Source organism: Muntiacus reevesi, chromosome 3, assembly GCF_963930625.1.
Source record: "Muntiacus reevesi chromosome 3, mMunRee1.1, whole genome shotgun sequence".
Lineage (NCBI taxonomy): Eukaryota > Metazoa > Chordata > Mammalia > Artiodactyla > Cervidae > Muntiacus > Muntiacus reevesi.
Window position 1 is genome coordinate 106,347,818 of NC_089251.1, and position 27,951 is coordinate 106,375,768.

The 27,951-nt window shown below is 38.3% G+C and overlaps 1 protein-coding gene across 15 annotated transcripts in view; it reads right to left on the reverse strand.

The window, feature by feature from the left end:
* EIF4G3 (eukaryotic translation initiation factor 4 gamma 3) overlaps nt 1-27,951 on the reverse strand; it is a 340,922-nt gene that overhangs the window by 196,328 nt on the left and 116,643 nt on the right. For 12 of the 15 annotated variants that reach the window (XM_065929977.1, XM_065929979.1, XM_065929978.1 and 9 more), the window contains one exon: nt 21,382-21,510. The exons of the other annotated variants lie outside the window; for them this stretch is intronic. In XM_065929977.1, the coding sequence (XP_065786049.1) occupies nt 21,382-21,510 (129 nt within the window). The remainder of the gene's footprint in view (nt 1-21,381; nt 21,511-27,951) is intronic. 15 annotated transcript variants of the gene reach the window in all.

A 27,951-nucleotide genomic window follows, 5' to 3' on the forward strand; every position in this document is an offset into this window, starting at 1 on the left:
CTTGTAACAGGATGCCTGAAGCACCTAAGTCCCGCTTCTTTTGATCCACAACGGATAAAGGGAGACACAGTTCCAAGTTGTAAAGGTCTAATTGCTTCCATTAAAAATAACTATTCTTGGTAGAGAACTCATTTCACAGCCCAATTACAGGAGAAAAAAAAGTGTCACACTTTACAAGCTGGAGACCATGATCATGGAAAAGACGCCACCAAGAGGACTCTGCAGCCTCACAAGGAGGACTGCTGTCAGGTACCGTGGACTGATCTTCACACTGCCACAGTGCAGGGAGCAGAATCCTGGATCCATGGATAGCACCAGAGGAAGACCCCAAACCCCGAATCATGGTAACGGAAAAGACGCCTCCAAGAGGACTCTGCAGCCTCACAAGGAGGACTGCAGTCAGATACCGTGGACTGATCTTCACACTGCCACAGTGCAGGGAGCAGAATCCTGGATCCATGGATAGCACCAGAGAAAGACTCCAAACCCTGAATCGACCTGCACACCATCTGACAACCTGAACAGAAAGCTCACTAGGGCTTGAAGCAGATGACATCTGAGGGTGACAGCTTTCCCAAGAAGTCCAAACTAGGCCTATACAGCTTTCTTTCAATACTACCTCCTAACCTGTTTTTCTCCCCCCCATTCCATGGAATGACTATGCCCTCGTCCCAATTTCCCAATCCCCTGCAAATGGCAGAACCTCTCTGATTGCTGGATTTGCCACCAGAAACCTCAGTCCCTCCAAGATAGCAAAGGCTCTGTGGTTTACCCTCTAAGTGATTTCACTGGGGTTCCCAAATGATTCCACGGTACCATTTCATAGTCTGGGTGCCAAACCCACCTAAACTTATTCGCTGCTTCAATTTGATCCAGTCCTGAGATGGGGGGAAAAAAATCTTTTCAATATGTATGTGAAAAGTTATATGGAGGTAACCTGTCAGGGCATAAGAACGTAATCGTTAACTGAGCCTTGGTAAGCAACGCTAAGCCTCTATACCAATGAATGAATCCACAGATTCTATCACTTATGTGGGGGCCTTGTGTACTCCCTCTGGTTACACATTCCTATCTGGAAGTTTTGGGCAAGGCTTTTATGCTTGGGCAACTCATCGTCTTGATAGCTGGAGAACACAAGGACAGCGTGCCCATGCTGTATGCACTGTCCCATTCTTCCCACGTATTGAAGAAGCCTCTCATTGGTCCACCCAATTAATTGTCTATGACTGCCCACTTTTTTATCTTTTTGTTTTTGCCCACTTTTTTAGACATAACACTTTTTGCACATTTAAACAGACTATTGTATAGTGTAACCATAATTTTTATGTGCACTGAGAAATCAAAAAATGTGTACAATTTGCTTTACTGTGATATTCATCTATTGCAGTGATCTGCAGCTGAACCTGCAGTATCTCCAAAGCATGCCTGTACATGTGAGGATGTGCATAGATTACATGCAAATACTACACCATTTTATATAAGGGAATCAAGCAGCAGAGATTTTGGTTTTTCAGGAGGGTGGACCAGTGAACAAATCCCTGCAGATACCAGGACACCACTGTGTTTTACATTTTATACCACATCTCAATCTGTACTAGCTGTTTCAAGTGCTCAAAAGCCGCAGGTGACTCGAGTGGCTATTATAGTGAAGAGTGCATATCTAGACTGTGTCCATATGGGTTGCTGATTATGTATATGGCTGTTCTGGGAGAGTGAAAAAGGGGAAAAACAGAGAATCCAAGAGCCCACAGAAACGATTTAATGACACAACAAACGAATGCTAGATATCCTCATGGTAAATGGCAGAAAGTAAAATGGAAATGTAAATTGTGTGTCAAATGCTAAAATCCTTAAAGAATGTGGAAATTTGCTCTGGAAAATTGCCAATGATAGCAATAAGGAAACCAGTATACTCAGAGGGTACACATGGGTCAAAGGCCAAGGGCCTAGCCAGAGCAATGAAGGGCCAGAGCAATGCTGAGCCCGCTTCCCAAGATAAAAAGAAAATAGAAAAACTAGGTAACATCCACTTGAAAGGATTTCTCGGGAAGTAAAGTTACTTAAATTTTCAGAGAGTAAGGAGACAGAGGGAGGGTGGGCAAGCTCACAGATAAGGTGCTCAGGAAGAAACCTGACAACGAGAACATTCCAAAAGATCCAGTGACAGGACAGCAGCAGAGATTCTACAGACACTTGAACTACTATGGAATAAAGCATATGCAGGTAGGCAAATAAGCAGCAGGAGGCAAGTCTCCTGATCCTAGGACTAACGAGCTTCTGGAGCTCAGCATGTGCTGCGCTGCGCTCACCGCTCAGTCGAGACGGACTCTGCGACCCCAAGGACTGTCACCCTCAGGCCCCTCTGCCCCTGGGGGAACTCTCCAGGCAAGACTACCAGAGCAGACAGAGCTAGCATAGCTAGTCACATAAACTGTGGAATATGTAATCTTCTCGGAGAAATAAATGGCTCAAATACAGAGCTGCCATTTTATAAAGGACAATCTTGCTTAAACCCTGTGAAATGGCCTTTACCAAATAAACCCACTTGTGCCTGGCACACAAAGACTCATGAAAAGAATGGCCTTTCTAAGAAACCCAGCTGTTAATTCAAACAGATCACACCCTAACAGCAAAGCTGATAATCTGGGGAAAAGAGGGAATTCCGTAAAACTGCTTTAAACACAGGTCTGAGCAGGGGACTTCCCTGGCGGTGCAGTGGTTAAGATCTCACTTTCCAAAGCAGGGGTGCGAGTTCAGTCCCTGGTTGGGGAGCTAAGATCCCAGGTGCCTTGCAGTAAAAAAACCAGAACATAAAATATAAGCAATATTGTAGCAAATTCAATAAAGACATTTTTTTAAATGGTCCAATCTCATTTTTTAAAAAGTTACCAAAAAATAGGTTTGAAAAGAAATCAAACGACATAAATCCTATATACCACAACCAATCTACATGGACTCTTGAGATCTTAATTACAGTATTAGTTCCAAATTTTTCTGTCGGCCATAACACTAGGAATATAGCACAGGCATTTTTCTACAGATCATTCAATTTCCTATAAGTTTTCATTTTCATAAAATTCAAGCAAGATGATACACATGAAAAATGAAAAACACTAATGCCTCCGCAGACAGATTCTCATTAGGTTTATCTTCTTACTAATCTTCAGCAAAACTGTTCATTCCTGACGTCATGGCTCATTTGATAAATGTCAAAAATGTACCAGGCCTTGTTACATAGGTATTTTAATATTATTGCTTGATGTTGTTAAATTTTGATTAATTTGACTAATTAATCCAAAGCATAGCTCTAATACATGACTTGGGAGAAATCTGAATCAAGCTTTGGCTGAAACAATACACAATCCATGCACCCATATACTAACATTGCATCCTCCACCTCCTTCTCCCATTCCTGTCTTGAAGCATAGCAATTTTTGTTTTATTCAATTTAGTTAGAAAAAATATTTCAGCTGTTGAAATAAATGTTTTATGATACTGACTACAGTAAGCATTTCAAGGTATGATTTTCAAACATTTTCATCTTGAATTCTATTAAAAGATTTACCAACAAAAAGTAACAACCATATATCACATGTCACCTTTTTTTTTTTTTTGCTGAGTATTCTAAAAAGCAGTGAATAACTGGTCAAAAGAAGAGTTGGAAGGTGGGAGAGAAGAAGTAGTAAGAGGCAAAATAAAAGGTGGTATACATAAACCAAAAATGAATCATCCATTCTAGCACTTGGACTTCTTTCCAAATACCTTATAACACAAAGAGGACTGCTTCTCTAAGAAGCAAATAACAGATGTGCTTACTAGATAGAAATTTTCCTTTCTGTGTAATGTTTGCTTGACAGTTCACACTGATGAATTCGGGAAAATTCAGATGAACCTCAGTTTCTAGACAGCATCGAGGTCATACCACAGCTTTCTGAGTGACTACTCTGGGATTTCTAAACAACTCTACCTATCAGCTTTGCCTGAGGTATGAGGTGTTTTTGTTTTCTGTTTGAAAATTTTTCCTGAGGGTAATAAATACAGTGAAAGTCAAATTAATCAAAATTTAACAACATCAAGCAATAATATTAAAATACCTATGTAACAAGGCCTGGTTTTCAGTAATGATGACAGTTATAAATTGGTATTAAAGATCTTAGGGACGTCCCTGGCGGCGCAGTGGATCAGACTCTGCCTGCCAGTGCAGGAGACACAGGCTCGAAGCCTGTCGTGTAATGGAGGGTCACACGTGCTCTGGACAACGAAGCCCACACGCAGCAAGCACTGAGCGCGGGGCCGAGAGGTCCAGCACGGCCAAGCGTAAAGTCAGTCAGTGCCCGGAAGGCAAGACTTCATTCTCTAAAATTAACTCCCAACTTTTTTCTTTATATCTATGTGACTATGCTGGATCTTAGTTGCAGTTATGTGGGATCTAGTTCCCTGACCAGGAATTGAACCCACACCCCCTGCATTGGGCGCATGGAGTCTTAGCCCCTGGACCACCAGGGAAGTCCCTAATTCCCAACTTTCAAAAAATGTTAAATATTCCAAAGCTACTGGAATACAGAAAATGGACATTTATTAAGCATCCAGCATTTACTTGCCAGGGCCTTTGCATCTGTTATTTGACTTAATCCTCACACCATTCTGTGATGTAGGTATTGTTATATATCCACTCAATGGATGCCAAAATTCCACTTGGAGGGGGGTTTAACATATCCAAGATCATGTAATTAATATCTGGCAGAACTGGGATTCACAGTCAAGTCTCTTTTTAAAAAAAAAAACAAACTTCACTCTCTAAAAGGCAACCTGTATACTGCAGCAAAACCCACTGCAGTATTCTTGCCTGGGGGACAGAGAAGCCTGTCTGGCTGCAGCCCACGGGGTCACAGTCGGACACAACTGAAGAGACTCAGCACACGTCTGCAGCAAGCTAGTAATTCTTTTTCATAGTTTCTATTTTCAATGTGGGGAAGAAATTCTTTACCGCAAAATAAAAAAAGAGGACACTATGTAGCCAATCTGTTTTAAGTCAGAACCCTAGGAAACCTTTCCGGTGCCTTATCACAGTTCAATTGTTGGGCTGTGCTCAGGGCCTCTTCAAAATACTCCAAGAGAGAGATTATTCATTTCTGAATGGAAGTTCTTTGTAGCACCAGAAATGTGGCTGCTAGAAAATTAAAAAGCCTGTATTTTAAATGTTATCTAACAAAAATACTGCTTTTACTTAATTGTGGCTTTTGGACTTTTTTAAATGAATGTTTTAGGCAACTCAACCATTCATTAAGTCATAATATGTGTTTTAGTCTGCATTAGGACCATCCAATTACTCTTATTCTTTGTTACCTCAAAAATAGATATTTAATGAGCATTACTCCACACACTCTGGAGTGCACTTAAATGTCACTCATCACCCATTTCAACACAGCTGTACTTGTCAGGCCACTCTTTCTTCAATCCAACTCTAGAAATATTTACAATAAGCATAATTTTAAAATGAGACAATTTTGACAAGTAAACTAATTTATTATCATATTCTGTAAAATGAAACATTTAATACAAAAATGAGCCTTAACATCTCATATTACTTTAAATACCAGAGATACAGTATTTCTTTGTACCTAACCACCATGATTCTATATGAAAGCTTATTTGTGGATTATATTCTGATAATATACAGGCAGAAAATGAGATCATCACCTGCTCAGAAAAGGTAATAAATCCTGTATCAATACGGTACTGAACTGGCTTTTAAAAATCTAAATCCCTGCCACAATATCCATAAAAGACTTTCTGGCTTCAGAATTCAATCTTAACTCAGGATAACAGTACTATTGAGAAAAGATTCACAGACCCTTCCTCAATGTAAGCCTTTCTCAGAACAAGCTCTCAAAGCATGTAACAACAGAATACTTGGCTCTTTTTTAGTTAAGCTTGTACCTGTAAAATAAATCTCTACTGAATTACACAAAACAGTCAACAGTACTAGTGAGAAAAAAGATCCTCTGTTTACCCAAATAAACCACTACAAACAGCCACTAAATTACACTTTTAGAAAATTTTATTTAGAGCCATTTCCATCCCAAGAGGCATTCCATTCCTTACATTCAGGCATTGTATATGAGGAAATAAAAGCCTTACTGTTTTAAAAAATTTGAAAAACACTGTACTGCAGCTTTAAATCCACAAAGATTTGATATGCTGAAGCCAAAATGACCTGCTCTTACTCTGCTTGTATCAGAAGGGTCAACTATTCCAGGGGCCCCCAACCGCCAAGATCTATAATGTCTGATAATCTGAGCTGGAGTTAATGTAATATTAATAGAAATACAGCGTGCAACATGCACAATAAGTGTAAAGTGCTTGAATCATCGAGAAAACTTCCCCCACCCCAATACCAGTTCGTGAAAAAATTGTCTTCCATGAAACTGGTCCCTGGTACCAAAAAGGTTGGGGACTGCTGAATTATACCTCTCAGACAGAACTTGATTTTATCATCAAAATTAAATGGTATATATTACCAATGCAGTAAAAACTATTTCAGTACAGACTGCAATGCAAAATATATTGTCTATAAAAAGTTAACAGTCCCCTATAAATATGAGAAAGAAATAACTTCTCAATCACCAAAGCCACTGTCCCTAAGGTGAGAAATTCATTATGTTTGTATGTGGTCTAAAATATGAGGATTTCTGTTCCTTTCACTGAAAAGCACTTCCAGCAAAGAAGACCTAGGAAGTCTGTGGGTATTCCCTGTTCCACAGCTCTGTTCTCAACATTAGAATCACTTGGGCCTCATCCCAAGCAATTAAGAGAATCTCTGGGGAATGGCTCTCAGGAATCAGAAGATTCTAGAGGCAGCAAGGATTGAGAACCACTCTTTTATTTCTAAGCAGTGACATTATATGTAGCAGAAAAACACTGCACTAAGTTTACCACAACTTCTATATTCTTTACACTTACTTTAACATTTAAATTCTATGATTTTTTTGCTTCTCATAAAACACGGATGGGCTCATGTAACAGGATGGCTTTCACAATACACCTTGATCTCACAAACACTGTGTTCCCACAACAATAACTATACTATTCAAACCTTAGCTCTTCCCTACATGGCATAATAAAAACCATTCTCTGCCCAATCCCAGTCCCAGTTTCCCCAAGGCTACTGGGCTAAATGTACTGATTTGCCTAAGGAGAATTCAGTGCCTGATTGACTGAATTCCCAGATACCAAAAATATTCCATAATTTGTGCACTGATGGTTCTCTGCTTCCAAAGTTCGAATGTTCTTTCGATGAATTTGTAGGGGAGAAAGTGGTCTCCCCGTCCTATTCCTCCACCATCTTAGCTCCTCCCCTACTTCCAAAGTTAACAACGACGACAAAAGTTGTTTCAAAAAACAAAAGTTGTTTTTTTTTAAATCACATCATACTATTTCATAAAAACAGTGTTATAAGTGGTGGTTGTAGTCCCAAAACTATTCATGAAAGCCTAGTATGCATAAAACGAACCTGAGTACTACGATGAATTATGAGAAAGCTAGGAATAATAGATGCGAGAGCTGGACTATAAAGAAAGCTGAGCGCTGAAGAATTGATGCTTTTGAACTGTGGTGTTGGAGAAGACGCTTGAGAGTCCCTTGGACTGCAAGGAGATCCAACAAGTCCATCCTAAAGGAAATCAGTCCTGAATATTCACTGGAAGGACTGATGTTGAAGCTGAAACTCCAATACTTTGGCCACCTGATGCGAAGAACTGACTCATCTGAAAAGATCCTGATGCTGGGAAAGATTGAAAGTGAGAGGAGAAGGGGACGACAGAGGATGAGATGGTTGGATGGCATCACCGACTCAATGGACATGAGTTTCAGTAAGCTCCAGGAGTTGGTGATGGACAGGGAGGCATGGCGAGCTGCAGTCCATAGGGTCACAAAGAGTCAGACACGACCGGGCAACTGAACTGAACTAGGAATAATGTCAAGAGTTGGGACCTGGAGATGTGGACTCAACTCTTTACAAACAGAGCTGTTAGAGAACTGCTGCACAGAAACCACCCACCTTGGCCAGGCCCACTTGCCTGAGTTGCCTCACAACAGGAGGTGCTGACAAGGAACATGGTGCTGCCACTGAAAACTCACTGGGAGGATTCACGAAGGGTTTAAAAGAGGGAAGAGATGACCAACCTCCCAGAGTCCCTCTCACTGTAATCCATCTTGGGTGAGAGATACACGCATCACCAGGAAGGACCCTAATTCAGACTATGGGCCAATCAAGATGATTGACCACAGACAACATCTCCAATCTGCAAAACAGAGATAATCATATCTATCCATAGGCTTACTGAAATGATAAAAATAGTGGAGTAACTGAGAAATGCTCTAACCTGTAAGGTAATCTATCATTAAGACACTATCCTTAAATACATAATCTGATAAGAGGAATACACAACAAGTAACTAGTTTACACAGTTATAATTCAAGTTACATTAGGAAGGAACAGCTTTTAGTTAAAATTATTTCTAAATCTTTCCAGCAGTCAAGGTCCTCCTATACTCACTGTCCCTTATCTACAAGAGTTGCTATTTTTCAGGAGAATCTGTCCATCTGATTCCTACCTGCATTACATCTACTTTTAGAGTGTGTTACAGGAATAGCTTCTAGTACGAGATTCTCTTTCAAAGACCCTCTTCGGATGGTCATTCTTCAAGAAGCCTATATTCTTTAAGGTCTTTTGGAGCAATTCAAACTAAGCCAAACGCAAAGGCTTAATGAAGGATGCCCTTTGTATGCATCCAGCTTTTTGATAACTTTCACCTTCTCTATAAGGTGTACAAAGTTTTGTAACACACTTTTCTAATATGCATTTCAACAGTGTTTTTCCTCCTTTGGTTTCATACTTTTTAACTTCACTGCTGCTAAAGTTAAGAAACAATCGCTCAAAATCAAAGAGGAGATGGTAGAATAATGTCTTCCAGGTCCTTGATACTTATTTTCTTTGCCTGTTGGCCAGCCTCCAGTCCCTTTGCTACTTCCCTCCCTTCTTAAATGTTGCCAAATGGTTATGTAAATAAGCCAGCTGGCTTCTGAGTCATCACTTCTGTATTCAACTTTTCTAACTCCCAAAGTGAACCCTGATAAACTCTTTGAACCCTTAACAGCCCCTGGAATTTTTCAGTGTCTTTTTTAACAGGGCAGCTGGACTTTCCAATGCTTTCTCTCACTCCTGCGGGGCTTCTACTGGCAGCTGTTGGTCTCATACTAATAACCATTTCCATTGTTCTTTCCAATATGCCTGTCCTTGTGATAACTCAAAAAAAAAAAATACATTTTTCTCTAGACTTGCTACTGTTTTCTAAAAGGAGAAAAATCTCCATAAGTGTAAAATTTCGAAGTTAAAAAGAAAAGGAATAGTTAGCCTACACTGCATTTAGTGTAAAGAAGTAACTGCTGACTTGGTGATGGTTTTTTGGATATGTCATCAAAGACACAGACAACAAGAGAAATAAACAAGTAAATCAGACTTCCTCAAATTTAGAAACTTTCGTGCAAAGGTCACTAACAACAGAGTGAAAAGGCATCTGATGAGAAAAAACAGTGCAAATCATATATCTGATAAGGAACTGAGATCCAACATGACTTCCCCACATAAAAATCCAATTAAAAAATGGGCAAAGGATTCGGACATTTTCTCCACAGAATATAAACAAACGGTCAATAAGTACATGAAAAGATGCTCAGCATCACTAATCACTAACAGCATGTAAATGTCTTACACACACATACTCATGAATTTTCTTTCTGACACAATAATCAAGTTTGCTATCATCAAAAAGAACATATTCTGAATGACAATAGACATGAGTTGGCCATCCAAAGGACAATTACTATATACAAAATTCGTGACTCCTGGTATGAAAACAGACAAGGCAGTGTGGCAATTCATAGCTACTGTTTACAATCAACAATAGAAGAAGTAAACTATGTATGAAAATAAAACCTACAATCCTTAAATTACAACATAACAGTTGTGAAATAAAGTCTTTTTTTTTTTTTTAACGGCAAGACAGGAGAAATTTAAACAAAAAATCTTCTCTGCCCTATGGCCTCCTCTCCCTCTCTGTGCATTGTATACCTGCATTATACATCACCAAACCTCCCCCATCAGCAGTAATACCAGCTCAGCCATAAAGAGCAACATTCTCTTAGCATCAACAAGACAACTCCTTAAGAGACAGCATTCCCTGTTGATTTTGTAAGGGGTCAGTGATGATGTGGATTATTTAAACTGTCAGTGAAAAGTCATGTGATATACAGCCTTGTCTTAAAAAACATATATAACTGTGCCTTGACTTTCTGGTGGCCTGGTGGCTCAGTTGGTAAAGAGTCTGCCTGCAATGTGGGAGACCCAGGTTCGATCCCTGGGTGGGGAAGATCCCCTGGAGAAGGACATGGCAACCCACTCCAGTATTCTTGCCTGGAGAATTCCATGGACAGAGGAGCCTGATGGGCTACAGTTCATGGGGTCACAAAGAGTCAGACATGACTGAGTGACTAACACTTCCACTTTCATTTTCACTTGACTCCATGGGTGGAACCACTCTCAGAGCCTTCTTAGATGCTATTCCTGGGTTATAATCCTGAAATTTAGCTCAAATAAATTTTTCTATATCTTTCTTATATTGACTAATTAATTTTTCATCAATATACTTTTTCCATTCAAATCACTGAATTTTTTAATCAACTTTTCTTATCTTCTAATATATACCCTTAAGGCTACATGTTTTAAGTAACACTTTATGTACATCACACAAATTCTGATACAAAGTGCTATTTTTCATTCATTTCTAAAGATAATGTTTATATTTTGATTTTATCAAGTCAAAAGTTTTTTAAGATTTCCTAATAAACAAATTTTAATTTTTTCTCCTACATTATGCTTAAGATTATGAAAGATACAAAATTATGTTCTAAATAAATAATGCTAGCCAACCCCTAATCTAATTAAATTATATTCTAGCTAAAATAAGTTATCATTCTGATAAGGTTTTTTAAAAACAGCAATTATGGTCTGTAAAGTTTCAGTTTAAACATAATTTAGATTTTGTCTTTCTTTTGTTGTTAAGCTCTAAATTCTACAGAAATATATTTAGAAAATAATATAAATAAGATTGGAATTTAACATTTTTCTCTGTAACCTAGCATATCATTAAATTTTATAAGTTCTCTATGAGAAGCTGCAGAAAATAGCAGTCTTAATAGAATGAGAAAAATGTAAATTAAATTATATATTTATAAATTTATTATTTCAATCACATTATCCATAGCCTTTTTAATAGTTTAGCTAACTTGAATCGGTAAAGCATCCTCTCTATATTTTTAAGGTTTGATAATTATGATACTGAAACCAATGATTCCCTCAATTACTTTTATCCTGATTTGTTGTATACAAAATTTCTCTTTCATACATATAATCAAAATATATATTTAAATACACACACATTCTTGAGCTAATACACATTTATATAAAAACAAGTTTACCATCTGTGTCATTTATCTGTATCAAGGATTGGCAAACAATGACCCTTAGCATTTGTTTATGTGGGGCCACCTATGAAAAGGTTTTTTAACCTATTTAAAGGGCTGAAAAAGAAGAAAAACCAGCAGCAGCAACAAAAGATAATCTGACTCCAAAATATTTATTATCTGGTCTTTCTAGTTTGCTAATCTATCAGGGGCTGGCAAATTTATCCCTGTTGAGGTCCGGATAGAAAATATTTTAGGTTTTGGAAGGCATACAATCTCTGGCAACTACTAAACTCTGCAATTGCAGCACAAAGGCAGAATTCACAAACAAATTAGTATGGATGTATTCTGGTAAAACTTTACTTACCAAAACCATGAGAGGGTCCAAATTTGGCCCCTGGGTCATAGTCTGCCAACCCCTAACCTATACGATACTAACTGATCTGTCCATTTTTCTGAGATGTGAATCTCCCACATTGATTCGAATTTGACCACTTCCATTTTTAAAATTTGCTTTATATATATTCTAAACCAATCATTAAGTATCTAAGAGTTTATAATATTACATTCTCTAGAAATTATTTATTGTAGGAATCATTTCTCACCCATACAGCTTTTTGCTTTAAACTGTATGTTGACTCCTAAAGGTAGCTTATACCTGCTTTCTTATTAGCATTTTCCTTTAAATGCTTTCCTGCTTTTGTTTTTAATCTTTTTGTGTCATGTTCAAATGCATATTCCTAGATTCCAGTTTTTGACAAATTGAGTGCATATTTAATAGAGAAATTTAATGTCATCATTATTAGTTAGCAAAGATGATGTTTTATACCATTTACTTTGTTTCTTTTTACTTTGGTATTTATTTTTTGGCTGGACTGGGTTTTGGGGGCTGCATGGGCTTCTTTCCAGCTATGAGAATGGGGGCTGCTCTACCTGTTGTTAGCGGGCTTCTCGCTGAAGTGGCTTCTGTCGTTGCAAACCCAGGCTCTGGGGCGAACAGGCTTCAGCGGCTGCGGCTCCCGGGCTCTAGAGCACGGGCTCCGTAGCTGTGGTGCATGCGCTTAGCTGCTCCGCAGCATGTGGGATCTTCCTGAATCAGGGATCGAACCCATGGTTCCTGCATTGGCAAGCGGATTCTTTACAACCGAGTGACCATGGAAGCCCTGTATTTACTTTATAATATCTCCTTTCCTACTTTTTGTTAAATTTATGGGATTTATGGTCCCATCTTATTCATTATTACTAAGATAACTACTCTTGGGCCTTCCAGGTGGCACAGTGGTGAAGGATCCACCTGCCAACTGAGACACAGGAGATGAGAGTTCAATCTCTGGGTTGGGAAGACGCTCTAGTGAGGAAATGGCAAACCAGCCCAGTATTCTTGCCGAGTAAATCCCATGGACAGGGGAGGCCTGGCGGACTGTAGTCCACAGGGTCGTAAAGAGTCAGACACGACTGGGCACACACACACATATCCTTTTACCATTATCTGTGCTCTTTACTTACCTACTGTCTTTCAGCTCTAACCTAGGCTGTAAGTAGGAGGGTGCTTTCACCTCCTGTCAGGACGGCTTGACACCAGCTCCATTCAGATCACGAGTCTCTGAAAGCCACTTAGAGATCCAGCAGCAAACATGCATGCACACCCGATAACCAAAGTACTAGCCTCACCTCTCACCTGCTGAGTTTCTGATGACCAATGTGCAATAAAACGTACTTCTCACAAGTCTAAGTGACAGTTTCCTAAAGAACTTTTCCTCTAAGCTCCTAGGTTCTCACACCACCATTTATCCTCTTACAGTTACTAATCTCCGGACTACTGCAGTGTCCTTTTAAGAATCAATCAGCTAGTTTATCCAAGACTCTCAGTTCTATAAAGATTCTAGATTTTTTCTTTTGGTCAGGCTGTGAGGTTTACTGGACTCCTGGGTCCTTGACTGGGGACTGAACCCGAGCCCTATGCAGTGAAAGTGCAGTGAAACTGCTGGACTGCCAGGGAATTCCCAAGATCCTAGCTTTCTTACATTTCAAGTAAACTTTCTCATTTGATTGCAGATGAAAATAAATAAAGTCTGTTAGTTGTTCAGGCATGTCTGACTCTTTGCGATCACATGGACTGTAGCCCGCTAAGCTCCTCTGGCCACTGGATGTTCCAGGCAAGAATACTGAAGTGGGTTGCCATTCCTTATTCCAGGGGATCTTCCAACCCAGGGATCGAACTTGTGTCTCCTGCTTGGCAGGAAGATTCTTTACCTGAGAAACCTTCTCCCACTTTCATGCAAATTAACTCCCCCCCCAATTAATCTGGTTAAGAATATATACTTATATGACAGATTAAATTTGGAACAATATTCTACATGTCTATGGTACCTACCCCTCTGCTGACCTTTCTCCCAATAGTCCTATCAGCTTGCTTCTCCCACAGCTCTCTGAATTACTTAAATGGTGCTATGAATGACCGTGCCTTCTCCCTTACCTGCAAAAAAAATTCATACACTGAAGCCCTAATCCCCTAAGAGTGTGACGGTATTTGGAGAAGCGGCCTGCAGGAAACAATCCGATTTAGATGAGGTCATGGGGTCCCTCGTGATGGGAGCAGGGTCTTTGTAAGAGACACGAGAGAGTTTGCTCTTCTCCTCTCTCTGCCACGTGAGGAGGCAAGGCGGCCTTCTGCAATCCAAGTAGGAGATTCCCATCAGGACCCAAAAGTCAGCCAGCACCTTGACCTTGGACTTCCTGGCATCCAGAAATGTGAGAAATGTCTGTTGTTTAAGCCACCAAGTCTATGGTATTTTGTTTCAGTAGTGTGAGCTAATTAACCAAGACAAGTGGGAAATAAATTTTTGCAGAATAAATCACAAGCACTCTGAAGTGAATAGTCAGAATACTCCATTTCCTGATTCTCTTTAAAACTATTCTATTTGCTATTCCCCGATTTAGTGGTACATGCTAATTTCCATAGGTGAACTGAAGTTGCAATTTTCAACACCATAAAAAATTTAAAAATAATGTCACAGCTATGTAAAAAACAGACTGGTAGCACAGAAGTGAGTTTCTCCTCTTAAACTAAGGGAAGTAAGTGAAGTAAATCTACAAAGAAAACTCCCGAAGAGATTTTGTACTACCTATTAACACAGTTTAGTGGCAGTGAGAGAAATCAAGAAGTACCTCCCAGAATGTGTCCAGAGAAAATGACTCCTTAAATGTGAAAGAGAGAAAATCCTAAACCTTTTTCCCTTCACAAAATTGAGATGAAAATAAACATCATCAACAAAAAACTGAGCCTACAGCAAAGGAATACCTGTAAAATCACTCAGTTCATTCTCACCAGTTCTTACAAAATTCATCAGTTTTCTAAACAGTGCTGAATTAATGTAGAACTCACTTTTAAAACTTTTACTCTTTATACTTAGATATTTCAAAATAAAGATTCTAGTCTTTTCTCTAGTTACATGGAACGTAAAGAAAAGCATACCCAAACAAACCCGTAGGCATGGGAAGCTATTAAGATTGCATAAAAGATGAAATTTAGAAAACATCTGGTAAAGTCCTACTTTATAAATATGACTGCAACTACTTTTGTTAATGAAGAAAAGAGACAAAAGAGTTAAAATTCTTTATCAAATATGACCACATTAAGATAAATCTCAACAATTAAGAGGAAAAGGGCTTACCACAATTATGTAGCATATTTGAGATGAAACCACAGGTATAAAAGATTAGATTTATAAGACTTTATAACTTATTTTTATACTAATGACACTTGTAAAGGCATATTAATTTTAAACTATTTAATGACAGTATGTGCTGGTGAATTTTCAGTAAAGTATAAATTTTTAAGTAAGTACATATATTATCAACTAAAAAAATGAAAGAAACAGAGGATTCTGGCAACAGAGTCAACTAAATGCAGTCTATACTGCAGTTTCTAGAGCCTACATCAAATTTTCCTTTGCCACAAATGCAGCTTCCAAACACCAATGATGTCAAAGACTGCTTTAGACAGCTGTAGTATGCTCCATGGGGGAGAAGGCAAGTATAAAAAACAAGAAATTTTGCTTCACTTTCTTTTTTAAAAGAAAGTCAACATTCATCTATTTCAACAATGAGATGTGAAAAAGATTTTCAAGGCTTCCCCTACTTATCCTGCTTTAAGCAAGGTTGATTGTCAGAGTCATCAAACTCAGAATTTGTCATATTCATGAAAGACATTTTTTTTTAATTCACAAAAAATATAAAAACTTGTTTGCAATAAATAAAATTACTGTTTAGTTTTAAAAAAAAAGCAATTTGCAAAGTCTGAAACAACTTGTCAGTCAACAACTATGAGGTAACGCTGAGTATTTTTCCTTAGATTTCTGAAAGAAAAAGGAAGTCTAGAACTTGGATAAAAGAAAATGATTATAGGGACCATAAGTCATTTAATCACATTGTTTTGTAATAATGAAAACAGTATGAATGAAAATAGTAAAGTTAAAATAAGTATCATGATCAATCGCTACTCCTCAGTGAAGAAGTTCTTTGCTCAGTATTTCCAGAGACAATAAAGAATCTAACCAGTGGGTCACATACCATCACCATCTCAGTCCACTATACAGCATAATCAAGTTGGTCTCTCAAAAAAGAGAGGAACCAAATGAAATTTCTAGGAACAGGAGGTGGGAAACATGTACCACTTCACTTCTCTGCATTATTCTGAGCATGTCTTCTCAGCAATTACTGTGAGCATAGCTTAAGAACTTAGACAGTGACACCAAGGAAAGGACTAGTCATTGAACCTGACAATCAGTGCCAGTTTGGGCTCCTGACTTTGTAATTTAGCTCCATTATGTGAAAATTAACCGAGTTAAAACAAATGTGTACCAACAATCAAGTAACAAGTATGAAACGTTTTTGTTTTCCTGAACTAATTTAAGACACTCAACTTATCAAACTTCTGATCTATTCTAAAAGACACAAAGTGAAACAGAACGCAGTCGGCCTAATTTTAATTCAAAAATATAGAATTCAAAATTTTTTCATATTAAGAACTGGGTACTCTCAAGTAGTTTCCCAAAAGCATGGGGATTTTTTTTTTTTAAGGATGGAGATCTTAAAGGGAATTCAGATCTCATTTAATATAAGCCTCCTATTTACAAAGAGGAAAACTAAGCATTAATAGGAACTTCCAATAGTTGAACTCTGAAACAGCATTGTCAAGGCTGGGACAATTGTCTAACACAGGGCTCCTGACTCCCAGGAGAATGCATTTCTTTACTTACTTTGAAAACTGTCTCAGAAGATACTGTTAAATTCCAACATTATTCCCACAGTAAGGACATTCTCGGTTTAGAGACTGTTCAAGTACTGCCATTTCAAGGTGACTGAAAAGAATCCACACCTAAAATGACTTTTGAACTATAACAGTTCTCTAATAGTCAATAATTATATATATAATAATTATATAAAATCTCTAATATATTATTATAGATATATTAGACAGAAGATCTAATCAGATATATATTATAGTCCCTATAGATAGACATATACCTATTATGGATATATTGATAGATATCTCTATATTTATGTATCTGTATCTAATTAGATATATTATCTAATATATATTATATATTATTATATAATAATCTCGAATAGTCAAAATTTTCTGATTTTCATTAAATGAAATCTCCTGAGGGAACAGGGCTAGAAAGATTTAGAAGTCACATAACAAAGGAAAATGCACATAAAGTCTTAAAATTTGAAAAATGCACAAGTGTATGTACTTGCACACACATGTATAAAATCCTATCCTGAAGAAAAAGAAACAGGTTAAATAGGTCATCACTAACAATGGAAGGAAGAGACTGGGAGCAATTCTCTACCACGTCCTTCTTTTATGTTTCAAAGGCATGAAATTCACTTTTCTTCAGCATAGCTGCTTTCACTCAAACCATGATCAACTGATTTCAGGCCAAACACTTAGTCACAGACACAGGTTGCTACTTGGGACAAAACGATCTCATTCACAGAAGAGCAGGAGATTGTCACTTCTAATAGCACATGTGGTTAAAGAAGCTTCTTTCATCTTTTCTGTGGTTGATTTGAAATCGAACATTAATAGTTCTGTGTATAAGAATAAACCACACTATTTCCAATAGAAAATGACCAAGCCTGGTTTGTACTTTTACCCTGGAAGGAATAAGCAAAGACCTGGAAAGACATCTCAAACTCCTAGAGGGAGCTTCTAAATTTCACACTAATACCAGAATGGTAGCCAGATTAGGTGAGTTAAGACACACACGCACACACACACCCAAACATCCTGAAAAGAATCAAGTTGGAGATGCACAAAAATACCAAGTGTCACTTAATGAAAGCATACATGTGTCCTCTTCTCAGGCAAGATTTTAAATAATCTTGGTAAAAACTCTCTTGAAGAGCAGCAGAATTCTAATTCTACCCTATATAGCAATGAAGAAACCAAGTTCTAGAGATACTGAAAAATTTAACCAACATCATATAACCAGAAACAGACAGATCAAGTCCCAGAACCTGGAATCTATTTGACTCTAAGCCTGAAAAATTTTTCCCACTATTTTGAAGACTACTTTCCATCATGATCCACAAACATGTTAACTATTAAAACCTAAGGAGATTGAGTTTCCCACAAAACACCCCAATTTTCCAGGTATGTCAATTTAGAAAGATTTCCTCGATTCTATCAACAAACATTAAGACATTGTTAGTAGACAAATAAATTCATTATAAGGCTGCCTCCCCTGTCTGAAAGGTGGGTATAAAAGCGGGTAGTGAATGAGATGTGATGTACTGGGTTCATTCATCAAATCAGGAAGAATGATGATAACAAAAAAGACCACAAAAGAAAAGCAAGGTACCATCTGGTGACCTTTCTTGGGATTTACACACTCTTGACTTCTAAAAGCAACTAACAGAATGGCATACAAAAAGATACTGGTGGGCTCAACAACTGAGACCACTGCTAGATCATCCTTCCTTAAATGCAAACTATGCATCTGCAAGCCGCCCTCTTTCAGAACACTTCAGCGCTTTGGGCAAACTGCTGAGGTCAAGTCACAACTGGGAACAGGAAGAATTTGAAATGGAAAACTAAGCTATTCCCCCTTACATGCCAGCTACTGACCGCTTGCCTTTCAGCTCAAAAGTCAACCTATTTGCCAGTTCAGTGAAAATGGGTCTGGCACAGTGTTAATGTTTCTCAGTAAAGGACACTGTAAAGATACTGCAAGAGGGAAGGGTTTTGCCTCCCACTCTTCCCAGGGTACAGCAGCCAGCAGTGCCCAGAGGCTGACGGCTATCCCAGGTACCCCCTCAGGCTGCTCTGCAGCAGAATGCCTCCACTAAGAAACTGCCCTGTGCGGGGTTTCCCCTCAGTAACTCAGAAGGCAGAATTTTGGCACATTCCAGAGAGCTGATTTCTAGTTCCACTGATGCAGTACCACAACAATTTCTCTACCATTCAGAGAACCACATCAAGCCGATCTCAGCCCAAGGTGGGGGTGTGGAGCAGCCTCCTGCCTAGTGCTAGCATGAAAGAAAAAGAGGCATACGGTTACAAAGGCCTTTTTTTTTATTTTAACATTTTGGAGAGAACATACATCACACTTGAGTTTGAGACACCTCAACGGACCTTCAAAGTGATGTGGGAGATTTCCAACTTTGATTTAGGAAAAGAAACAAGGAGCCTCTGCAGAAAGTTCAGGCTGCAACGCCAGCTTCTCTACCACACGGGACCGAGGCTCCAGGTTCAGGCCACCTGAAGTGTCCGTGGCAAGCCGAGCTGCTTACGGAGCCTCGAGTCATCGTGCTCCGCAGAAACTCTTTGCCAAAGGAACTGGTGCTAGAGACGTCAGCTTTCCTCAACATTCTGTAAGGTGGATTTCCAGCACGTTCCACTGGTAAGACATTACTGACGCCACGTATTCTCTACTGTTAGGTATACCATAGCCATGCGCTCTCTGGTAATGGGGTGAAGAAGAATCTTCAGGGGAACTCCAACCTAGCCCCAGGAAAAGCAGCTACTCTATACATTTGCTGTTTCTGCATCCTTTAAGGTTTTCTCTCATTACTCCAATCCCCTATTACACTTAATAAACCCTTTATACAAAACTTTCCCTACTCAAACTACTACACAGTGTTTCTTTTCTCCTGAGACATATTGCTGGGTGTTCACTGGACGGACTGATGTTGAAGCTGAAACTCCAGTATTTTGGCCACTTGATACAGAGAGATGACTCATTTGAAAAGACCCTGAGTGCTCGCTTCGGCAGCACATATACTAAAATTGAAAAGACCCTGATGCTGGGAAAGACTGAGGGCATGGGGAGAAGGGGACGACAGAGGGTGAGATGGCTGGATGGCATCACCGACTCAATGGACATGGGTTTGGGCAGACTCCGGGAGTTGGTGATGGACAGGGAGGCCTGGCGTGCTGCGGTTCATGGGGTCACAAAGAGTTGGACACGACTGAGTGACTGAACTGAACTGAACTGAACTGAGACACATACCAACACACCGTATCAATAGCTTGGGTGGCTCTCTTCCATACTATGAAACCAACATTGGAAACATCTTAAGTGATTTAGAATTCACTTTGACATGCTTTACTTTTAAAGCTCAAAATTAAACAGCAATTATTTAGACTGAGCTGAAGTATAGCAGTAGTAGTAGCAGTTGTGTTAGTTGCTCTGTCCTGCCTCTCTGAGACCCCATGGACTGCAGCCCGCCGGGCTCCTCTCTCCATGAAATTCTTCAGGCAAGAACACTGGAATAGATAGCCATTGCCTTTCTCTAAGGGATCTTCCCAACCCAGGGATTGAACCCAGGTCTCCTGCACTGCAAGCAGATTCTTTATCATCTGAGCATGAATAGTGCTATTTCAATTATGGTTTGGCATACTGCACATTCCTTCACCAAACATTCTATAGTTTAAACTATCATTCATCAACCCTTTGCTTATAATTGCCAGCTGTTAGCACTATTATTAGTAATTCTTTCTCTTATTATTCAAGCTTTTCAAAAGCATAAAAGATAAAGGACCAAATTGGAAACAAGTTACAAAATTAATTTTCATTATTAAAAGGAATGGTTATTAGGTATAAATATTGATAATCTCAAATAGCATGATTCAAAGTTACTGGCTTAACTATGTCTACATTCCAATAAGAGACATCCTAACTCTATACCACTGTTAACCACAAGGAAGATCAAATAAGCATGTAATGGTGAGTTGGTGCAAGCTGAAAGAGCTCTTGGGAAAGGGCTTAATATGCAGGGAACCCACAGGGACACCTTAAAAGAGTATAACAGTGTCTCCTGTGCCTGGTAACTGGAAATAAACTAAGAGTTCACTACTCTTGAACACTCCAACAAAATTTTAAGCCTAACAATTTAAATTAATAATCTATTTACAAAATCACACCAACAAAAATTACTAAGAGGAAAAGACATCATATCTTTTAGAAAAGTAGAAACTAACCGTCAACAATCCACCAGAAAGTGAGAAGCAGCAAGACTATCAGATCACACACTGAAATGCACACACACACTTCAAGGGATTGGTGAGGAACCTGAGAATTATACTCTAATTTCCAAAACAATCAAACAAAAACCTAAATGTCACTGCCAGTTTATTCTCAAGGACTCCAGAAACGAAATGGGTAAAACTGTTACTAGCCACCATTATGGGAGGTATGTCTAAAAATGTAGTAAGACAAAACAGAAATAAGACAAACCTGAAATTTCTCTTCAAATAATATTGTATGTTTGTTTAAAAGTTTGCTTTAGAAAAATTCGGGCTTTACAAGGAAATTTATTTTAGGAAAGAAAGGCTTTTCTTACTTGAGAGAGTCCAGGGGACGATGCATGTCCCGGGGGCGTCGCCGCGAGGTTCGGGTGCCCCTTGTTTACCTCATGCGCCGAGTAAGGGGGCGGCGCCGGGGCGCCCGGCGGCCGCGCTGCTGGGGCTACCTGCGAACGAAGCGGCGATCAGGAAGAGCGTTAGCAACTCAGGACTAATAAACACTGCGAGAGCAGCTTGTTTTCAGAAAGCTAAACTCTCTATCTCACAAGTTATATTAAAATAAATATAAAATAAGACTAAAAGCTTAAAATTTCATAAACTGAAACAATGAAATTACTATAAAAAAAGAGAAATGAATATTTTTATCCACTTGATAAAAGATTCTCAAAGCATACTAAAAACTAAAAATTTTAAAGGAAAAATATAAACAAAAAAGCCAGACTAGAAACAACATCCTATAGGAAGACATTTATTTGATATTTTGTAAAAGGAACAAAAAGGAAATATCAATAAATGATTACAAGAGCAAATAGTAACTACAAAAAGGGCACAAGGAGATTCTACGGAGTGACATAACTTGCTTCAAGATCATGACTGTATGCAGATTACATATCTCTGTACCTGTCAAAACCAATGGAAGTATACATAGAAGTGTAATAACGTGAATTTTACCTTAAATAAATTATACCTCAATAAAACTGATCCAAAAAAGTTACTTATAGAGAATAATCGCATTTTTGTTTCTAAAAAAGCACATCTAAATATATATATACATATTTCTATAGGTGTATTTATCTGTAAATACGTGTGCATATATAAATATATACATACTCACAAGTATGTATACATATTAAAAAAGATTTATAAAAAAGATACACAAAGATCTTAATAGAAAGCATGCAAGTGTTTTTTTCCTATCATTTTTATATTTTCATATAGTTCAACAGTCACGAACCTGAACAATCAAAAAAAATAGCATATGCTTTTATGTAAATAAAAATTATGTCTCCCCCACGTTTTATTGGTAATAAACCACCAATCAACCTTTGAGAAGTATGAAACCACTTTACTCTGGCCCCTTTCTAGCATCTGACAATCAGTCTTACCCAACTCTATCAATCTAACCCACAAAAGCACTGACAATTTGGCTAAGCTCCATGAATAAGGGGCAATTCTGCAGCTGTGTTTGCTAAGTCACTCCAGTCGTGTCTGACTCTTTGCGACCCTATGGACTATAGCCCGCCAGGCTCCTCTGTCCATGGGCTTCTCTAGCAAGAATGCTGGAGTGGCTGCTATCTCCTTCTCCAGGACATCTTCCCAACCAAGGGATCAAACCCTCATTCCTTATGTCTGCAGCATTGGCAGGCATGTTCCTTACCACCAATACCACCTGGTAAGCCCCATCTACCCATCTGAGACATAACTTCCTGCTTTTTCATTCTGATTAACTTTCTGTAATGTGGCTTTTGTTTAAGTCTCTGTGGAGCTGTGGTTCTTCTGTCTTCTTCTGTCTGCCCTCTGATGTAGGAGGCAAAGAGGCTACAGTGAGCTTCCTGATGGGAGGGACTGGTGGTGAGGTTATCTAACATAAAACAATTCATTCCCTTAGGTTGAGTGGAGCCATGAATTCCTTGCAATCTAATAGAAACAAACTTCTTCTTATACTCATATTTTTAAATGCTATATAAATAGATTAAAAAACCAATTATGTTGAAATATGGGTATTAATACATTAAGACAAAATTGTGATATAATATACATTCTGTATTACTGTATTGAAAATAGTAACTAATGACAGTTGCTGCCCACATTCATAATTCAAAGAAATGATAACATTTAGTGAGATATTTTAACCCAGTTCTTAGATCCCATGAATTCTACCACAGAGTTAAAAACTCTACCCAGGGAGAAATGAAAGTGGTCTCTAAATGACACTAAATTTTCCTAGAATTCACTCAGTCAGTCAGAAGCTCTGAAGAAAGTGTACTCTTCGTAATTTAAGCCTAAAATTCTTTGCATGCATGCACACTAAGTCACTTCAGTCATGTCTGACTCTTTGCAACTCTATGTCTACAGCCCACCAGCGTCCTCTGTCCATGGGATTCTCCAGGCAAGAATACTGGAGTGGGCTGCCATGCTCTCCTCCAGGGGATCTTTCCAAACCAGGGACTGAACCCGTATCTCTTATGTCTCCTGCATTGTCAGATTCAGTTCAATTCAGTTGCTCAGTAGCGTCTGACTCTTTGTGAACCCCATGGACTGCACCACGCCAGGCTTCCTTGTTCATCACCAACTCCTGGAGCTTGCTCAACATCATGTCGATCAACTCACTGATGCCATCCAACCATCTCATCCTCTGTCATCCCCTTCTCCTCCTGCCTTCAATCTTTCCCAGCATCAGGGTCTTTCCCAATGAGTGGGTTTTTCACATCAGGTGGCTGAAGTATTGGAGCTTCAGGTTCAGCATCAGTCCTTCCAATGAATATTCAGAAATGATTTCCTTTAGGATGGACTGGTAGGATCTCCTTGCAGTCCAATAGATTCTCAAGAGTCTTCTCCAACACCACAGTTCAAAAGCATCAATTCTTTGGTGCTCAGCTTTCTTTATAGTCCAACTCTCACATCCAAGCAGGACTTCTGGAAAAACCATAGCTTTGAGTAGACGGACCATTCTCAGCAAAGTAATATCCCTGCTTTTGAATATGCTGTCTAGGTTGGTCCCAGCTTTTCTTCCAAGGAGTAATAAGTGTCTTTTAATTTCACGGCTGTAATCACTATCTGCAGTGATTTTGGAGCCCCAAAAAATAAAGTCTCACATTGTTTCCCCATCTGTTTGCCATGAAGTGATGGGACCAGATGCTGATCTGTGCTTTTAGAATGTTTTCAGCCAGCTTTTTCACTCTCCTCTTTCACTTTCATCATGAGGCTCTTCAAGTTACTCTTCGCTTTCTGCCATAAGGGTGGTGTCATCTGCATATCTGAGGTTATTGATATTTCTCCTGGCAATCCTGATTCCAGCCTGTGCTTCAACCAGTCGGGCATTTCCAATGATGTACTCTGCGTACAAGTTAAATAAGCAGGGTGACAATATGCAGCCTTGACATACTCCTTTCCCAATTTGGAACCAGTCTGTTGTTCCATGTCTGGTTCTAACTGTTGCTTCTTGACCTACATACAGATTTCTCAGGAGGCAGGTAAGGTGGTCTGGTATTCCCATTTCTTTAAGAATTTCCCACAGTTTGTTGTGATTCACACAGTCAAAGGCTTTGGCATAGTCAGTAAAGCAGAAGTAGATATTTTCTTGAACTTTCTTGCTTTTTCAATGATGCAACAAATGTTGGCAATTTGATCTCTGGTTCCTCTGTCTTTTCTAAATTCAGCTTGAACATCTGGAAGTTCTCAGTTCACGTAATGTTGAAGACTTGCTTGGAGAATTATGAGCATTACTTTGCAAGCGTGTGAGATGAGTGCAATTGTGCGGTAGTTTGAGCATTCGTTGGCATTGCCTTTCTTTGGAATTGGAATGAAAACACCTTTTCCAGTCCTGTGGGCACTGCTGAGTTTTCCAAATTTGCTGGCATACTGAGTGCGGCACTTTCACAGCATCATCAATTAGGACTTGAAATAGCTCAGCTGAAATTCCATCACCTCCACTTGCTCTGTTCGTAGTGATGCTTCCTAAGACCTACTTGACTTCAGACTCCAGGATGTCTGGCTCTAAGTGAGTGATCACACCATCATGGTTATCTGCATCACTAAGATCTTTTTGGTATAGTTCTTCTGTGTATTCTCACCAGGTTACGTCTGGCAGGTTATATTGGCAGGTTATGTCTATCTAAAACAGACATGAATACCTAGAGGTTCAGCTACCCTTTCCCAAAGTTAAAATAAAATGGACTCATGGGGAACTAGTACACTCAAAAGCTTACAGGTTAAGAAGAGACACAAATATGGTAAAAAGGGACCAAAGTTTAAATGTGAAATTAACTGTATTTCATTTCTTTACTGTTTGTTTTTTTTTTTTTTGGCCATGTGACATGTGGAATCTTGGTTCCCAGACCAGGGATCGAACCTACACCCCCTACCATTGGAAGCATGAAGTCTTAACCAATGGATGTCCAGGGAAGTCCTTCTTCCTCCTTTTCAAGTAGCTTTATGATTTTCTTGAAAACTTTGTTTACAATTTCAAGTCAAAATTACATGTATAAGGTCATGAGGTTTATCATGAACTGTTACAGCATTTATAAATCTCAGCACAGCAATTTTTCAAAGGATAAAAATCAAAGTGCTATCTACATATCTACTTTAGGAAAAATTAATAACCAGAATGAAGAGTTCTTACATGCAAATCTTTCACTAACAAGGCTTTATAAATTTATATCCTTATTTCACATACTTTAAAACTTTAAATATTTTGATATTTTACTAAAGCAAAGCATCAAATTAGATACATATTTTTAACACTACGATAAAAATTTTCTCAGTGAAATAAGTTAGCTATATTAAGTATCAGGTCAATTCTCCAATTCATTATGATAAAACAAAGATTAAATTTACCCAGGTAAAAAAATCCTAATGTGGGAAAATTTTTAAAAATTGCTGATTAGGGGCTTCCCTGTTGGCTCAGTTGATAAAGAATCCACCTGCAATGCAGAAGACCTGGGATCGATCCCTGGATTGGAAACATCCCCTGGAGATGGGAACAGCTACCCACTATAGTATTCTGGCCTGGAGAATTCCCTGGACTGTGTAATACATGTATTTAACTCAAATAAAACAAACAAAAAACCAAATCTTTCCTGAAATTAATAGTAAATGAATATTAAAATATATCACGATATGCCCATGTTACACAAAGCAATCTATAGGCTTTACGTGATCTCTATAAAACTACCCATGACATTTTTCACATAACTAAAACAAAGACTTCTAAAATTTACAGGGGACCATAAAACACTTAGAATTCCCAAAGCAATCATGAGGAAAAAGAACAAAGCAGGTAGCATAATTTTCTCAGACTTCACACAACACTATCAAGTCACAATAATCAAAACAGTGTGGTACTGGCGCACACACACACACACACAAATAGATACATGAACCAATGGAACAGAATAGAGAGTTCAGAAATAAACTCACACACCTATGGTCAATTAATCTTCAACAAGGAGGCAAGAATATACAATGGGGAAAAGACAGTCTCTTCAGCAAGTGGTGCTGAAAAGTTGGAAAGCTGCATGCAAATCAATCAAGTTAGAACATACCCTCAGGCTATACATAAACTCAAAACAGCTTTAAGAGTTATATACAAGACAAGACATAAAACTCCTAGAAGAGAACACAGGTAAGACATTTTTTGAGATCATATTGCTATAACCTATGTCCTTTGAATATAGTGGCAAGTTCTCATGTAGTGAGGAAAAAAACAAGTTTTCTCATTATGTAGTATTAGTACCGTCTCAACTGTGAAGGCTGGGAGCAAAAGTATAAAATAGCTAATTATGATAACTAATTAACTACCTCCAAAGCTCAAAAAATTTTTCTCTTTTATACAATACTTTATTTAAGCAAAATTAATCAATCATTTCTTGGTATGCAGAAAGAGGGACAGTGTGTCTGTGTGTGCATGCGCACTGTATTTAAAAGATTATATGCCAAGAAATATTCATTTTTTATGGATATTATAGTTTTGCATTGGCAATAATATGAAAGATCCAGAATTGTCATTCATATGCTCGTGGAAATATAGATTGGTACAAGTTCTCTGGGAAAGAACTTGGCACTAGCTAGTACCTTTGAAAACAGGTATGTCCTATAGTTTACCTCTTACTTTGTTTTTCTCTCTTTTTTCTTGAAGGATAATTATAGCACAGTTGGTACAGCAGCTCTGCCACATAGCCTAGCTCTTTGTAGGTATACATTTGTGAGAAAACAGGAAAACGTGCACCAAAATACATGTACAAAAATATTCAGAGTTGCACTGTTCTTTTTACCCAATACTGGATAACATGAACATTCATTAGGTGGAGAATGAATCAGTAATGAAATATTTTCCTATATGGAAATCAAATTAAAAACTAGAGCAACATTTCACAATTTAAATGACTCTCATAAATGTTAATGAGTGAAAAAAGAACACAGAATATAGAGTATGATTCCAAAAATGATTCCAAAACAAACAAAATCTGACTGTATTAATTCAGAAATACATAACTAAATGACAACACTGTAAACAAAAGCAGGAAATTTTTTTAAGGCATCTATATCAGGAATAGAAGTAGACATCAGAAAAGGCCATATCATGTTTCATTCTTTTAAGCCTGGGAGGTGAGACAGTTTTTGTTTTAAAATTATTTGTTAAACTCTACTTTTATGTTTTATGCACTTTCAAGCATGTATAATTCTTTTCAACTCCCTAAAAAAGATTAGAAACAAAAACAACCAAATTATTCAGGATGAAGGTTAAAATATTAGTTACAGTGGTATTAATTATATTGCTGTTCTACAAGAGTAGAAAGAATATAAAAAAAAAATAAACTAAAAGAATATCTCAGGACTTCCCTGGCAGTCCAGTGGTTAAGATCCCTGGACGGGGAACTAGGATCCCA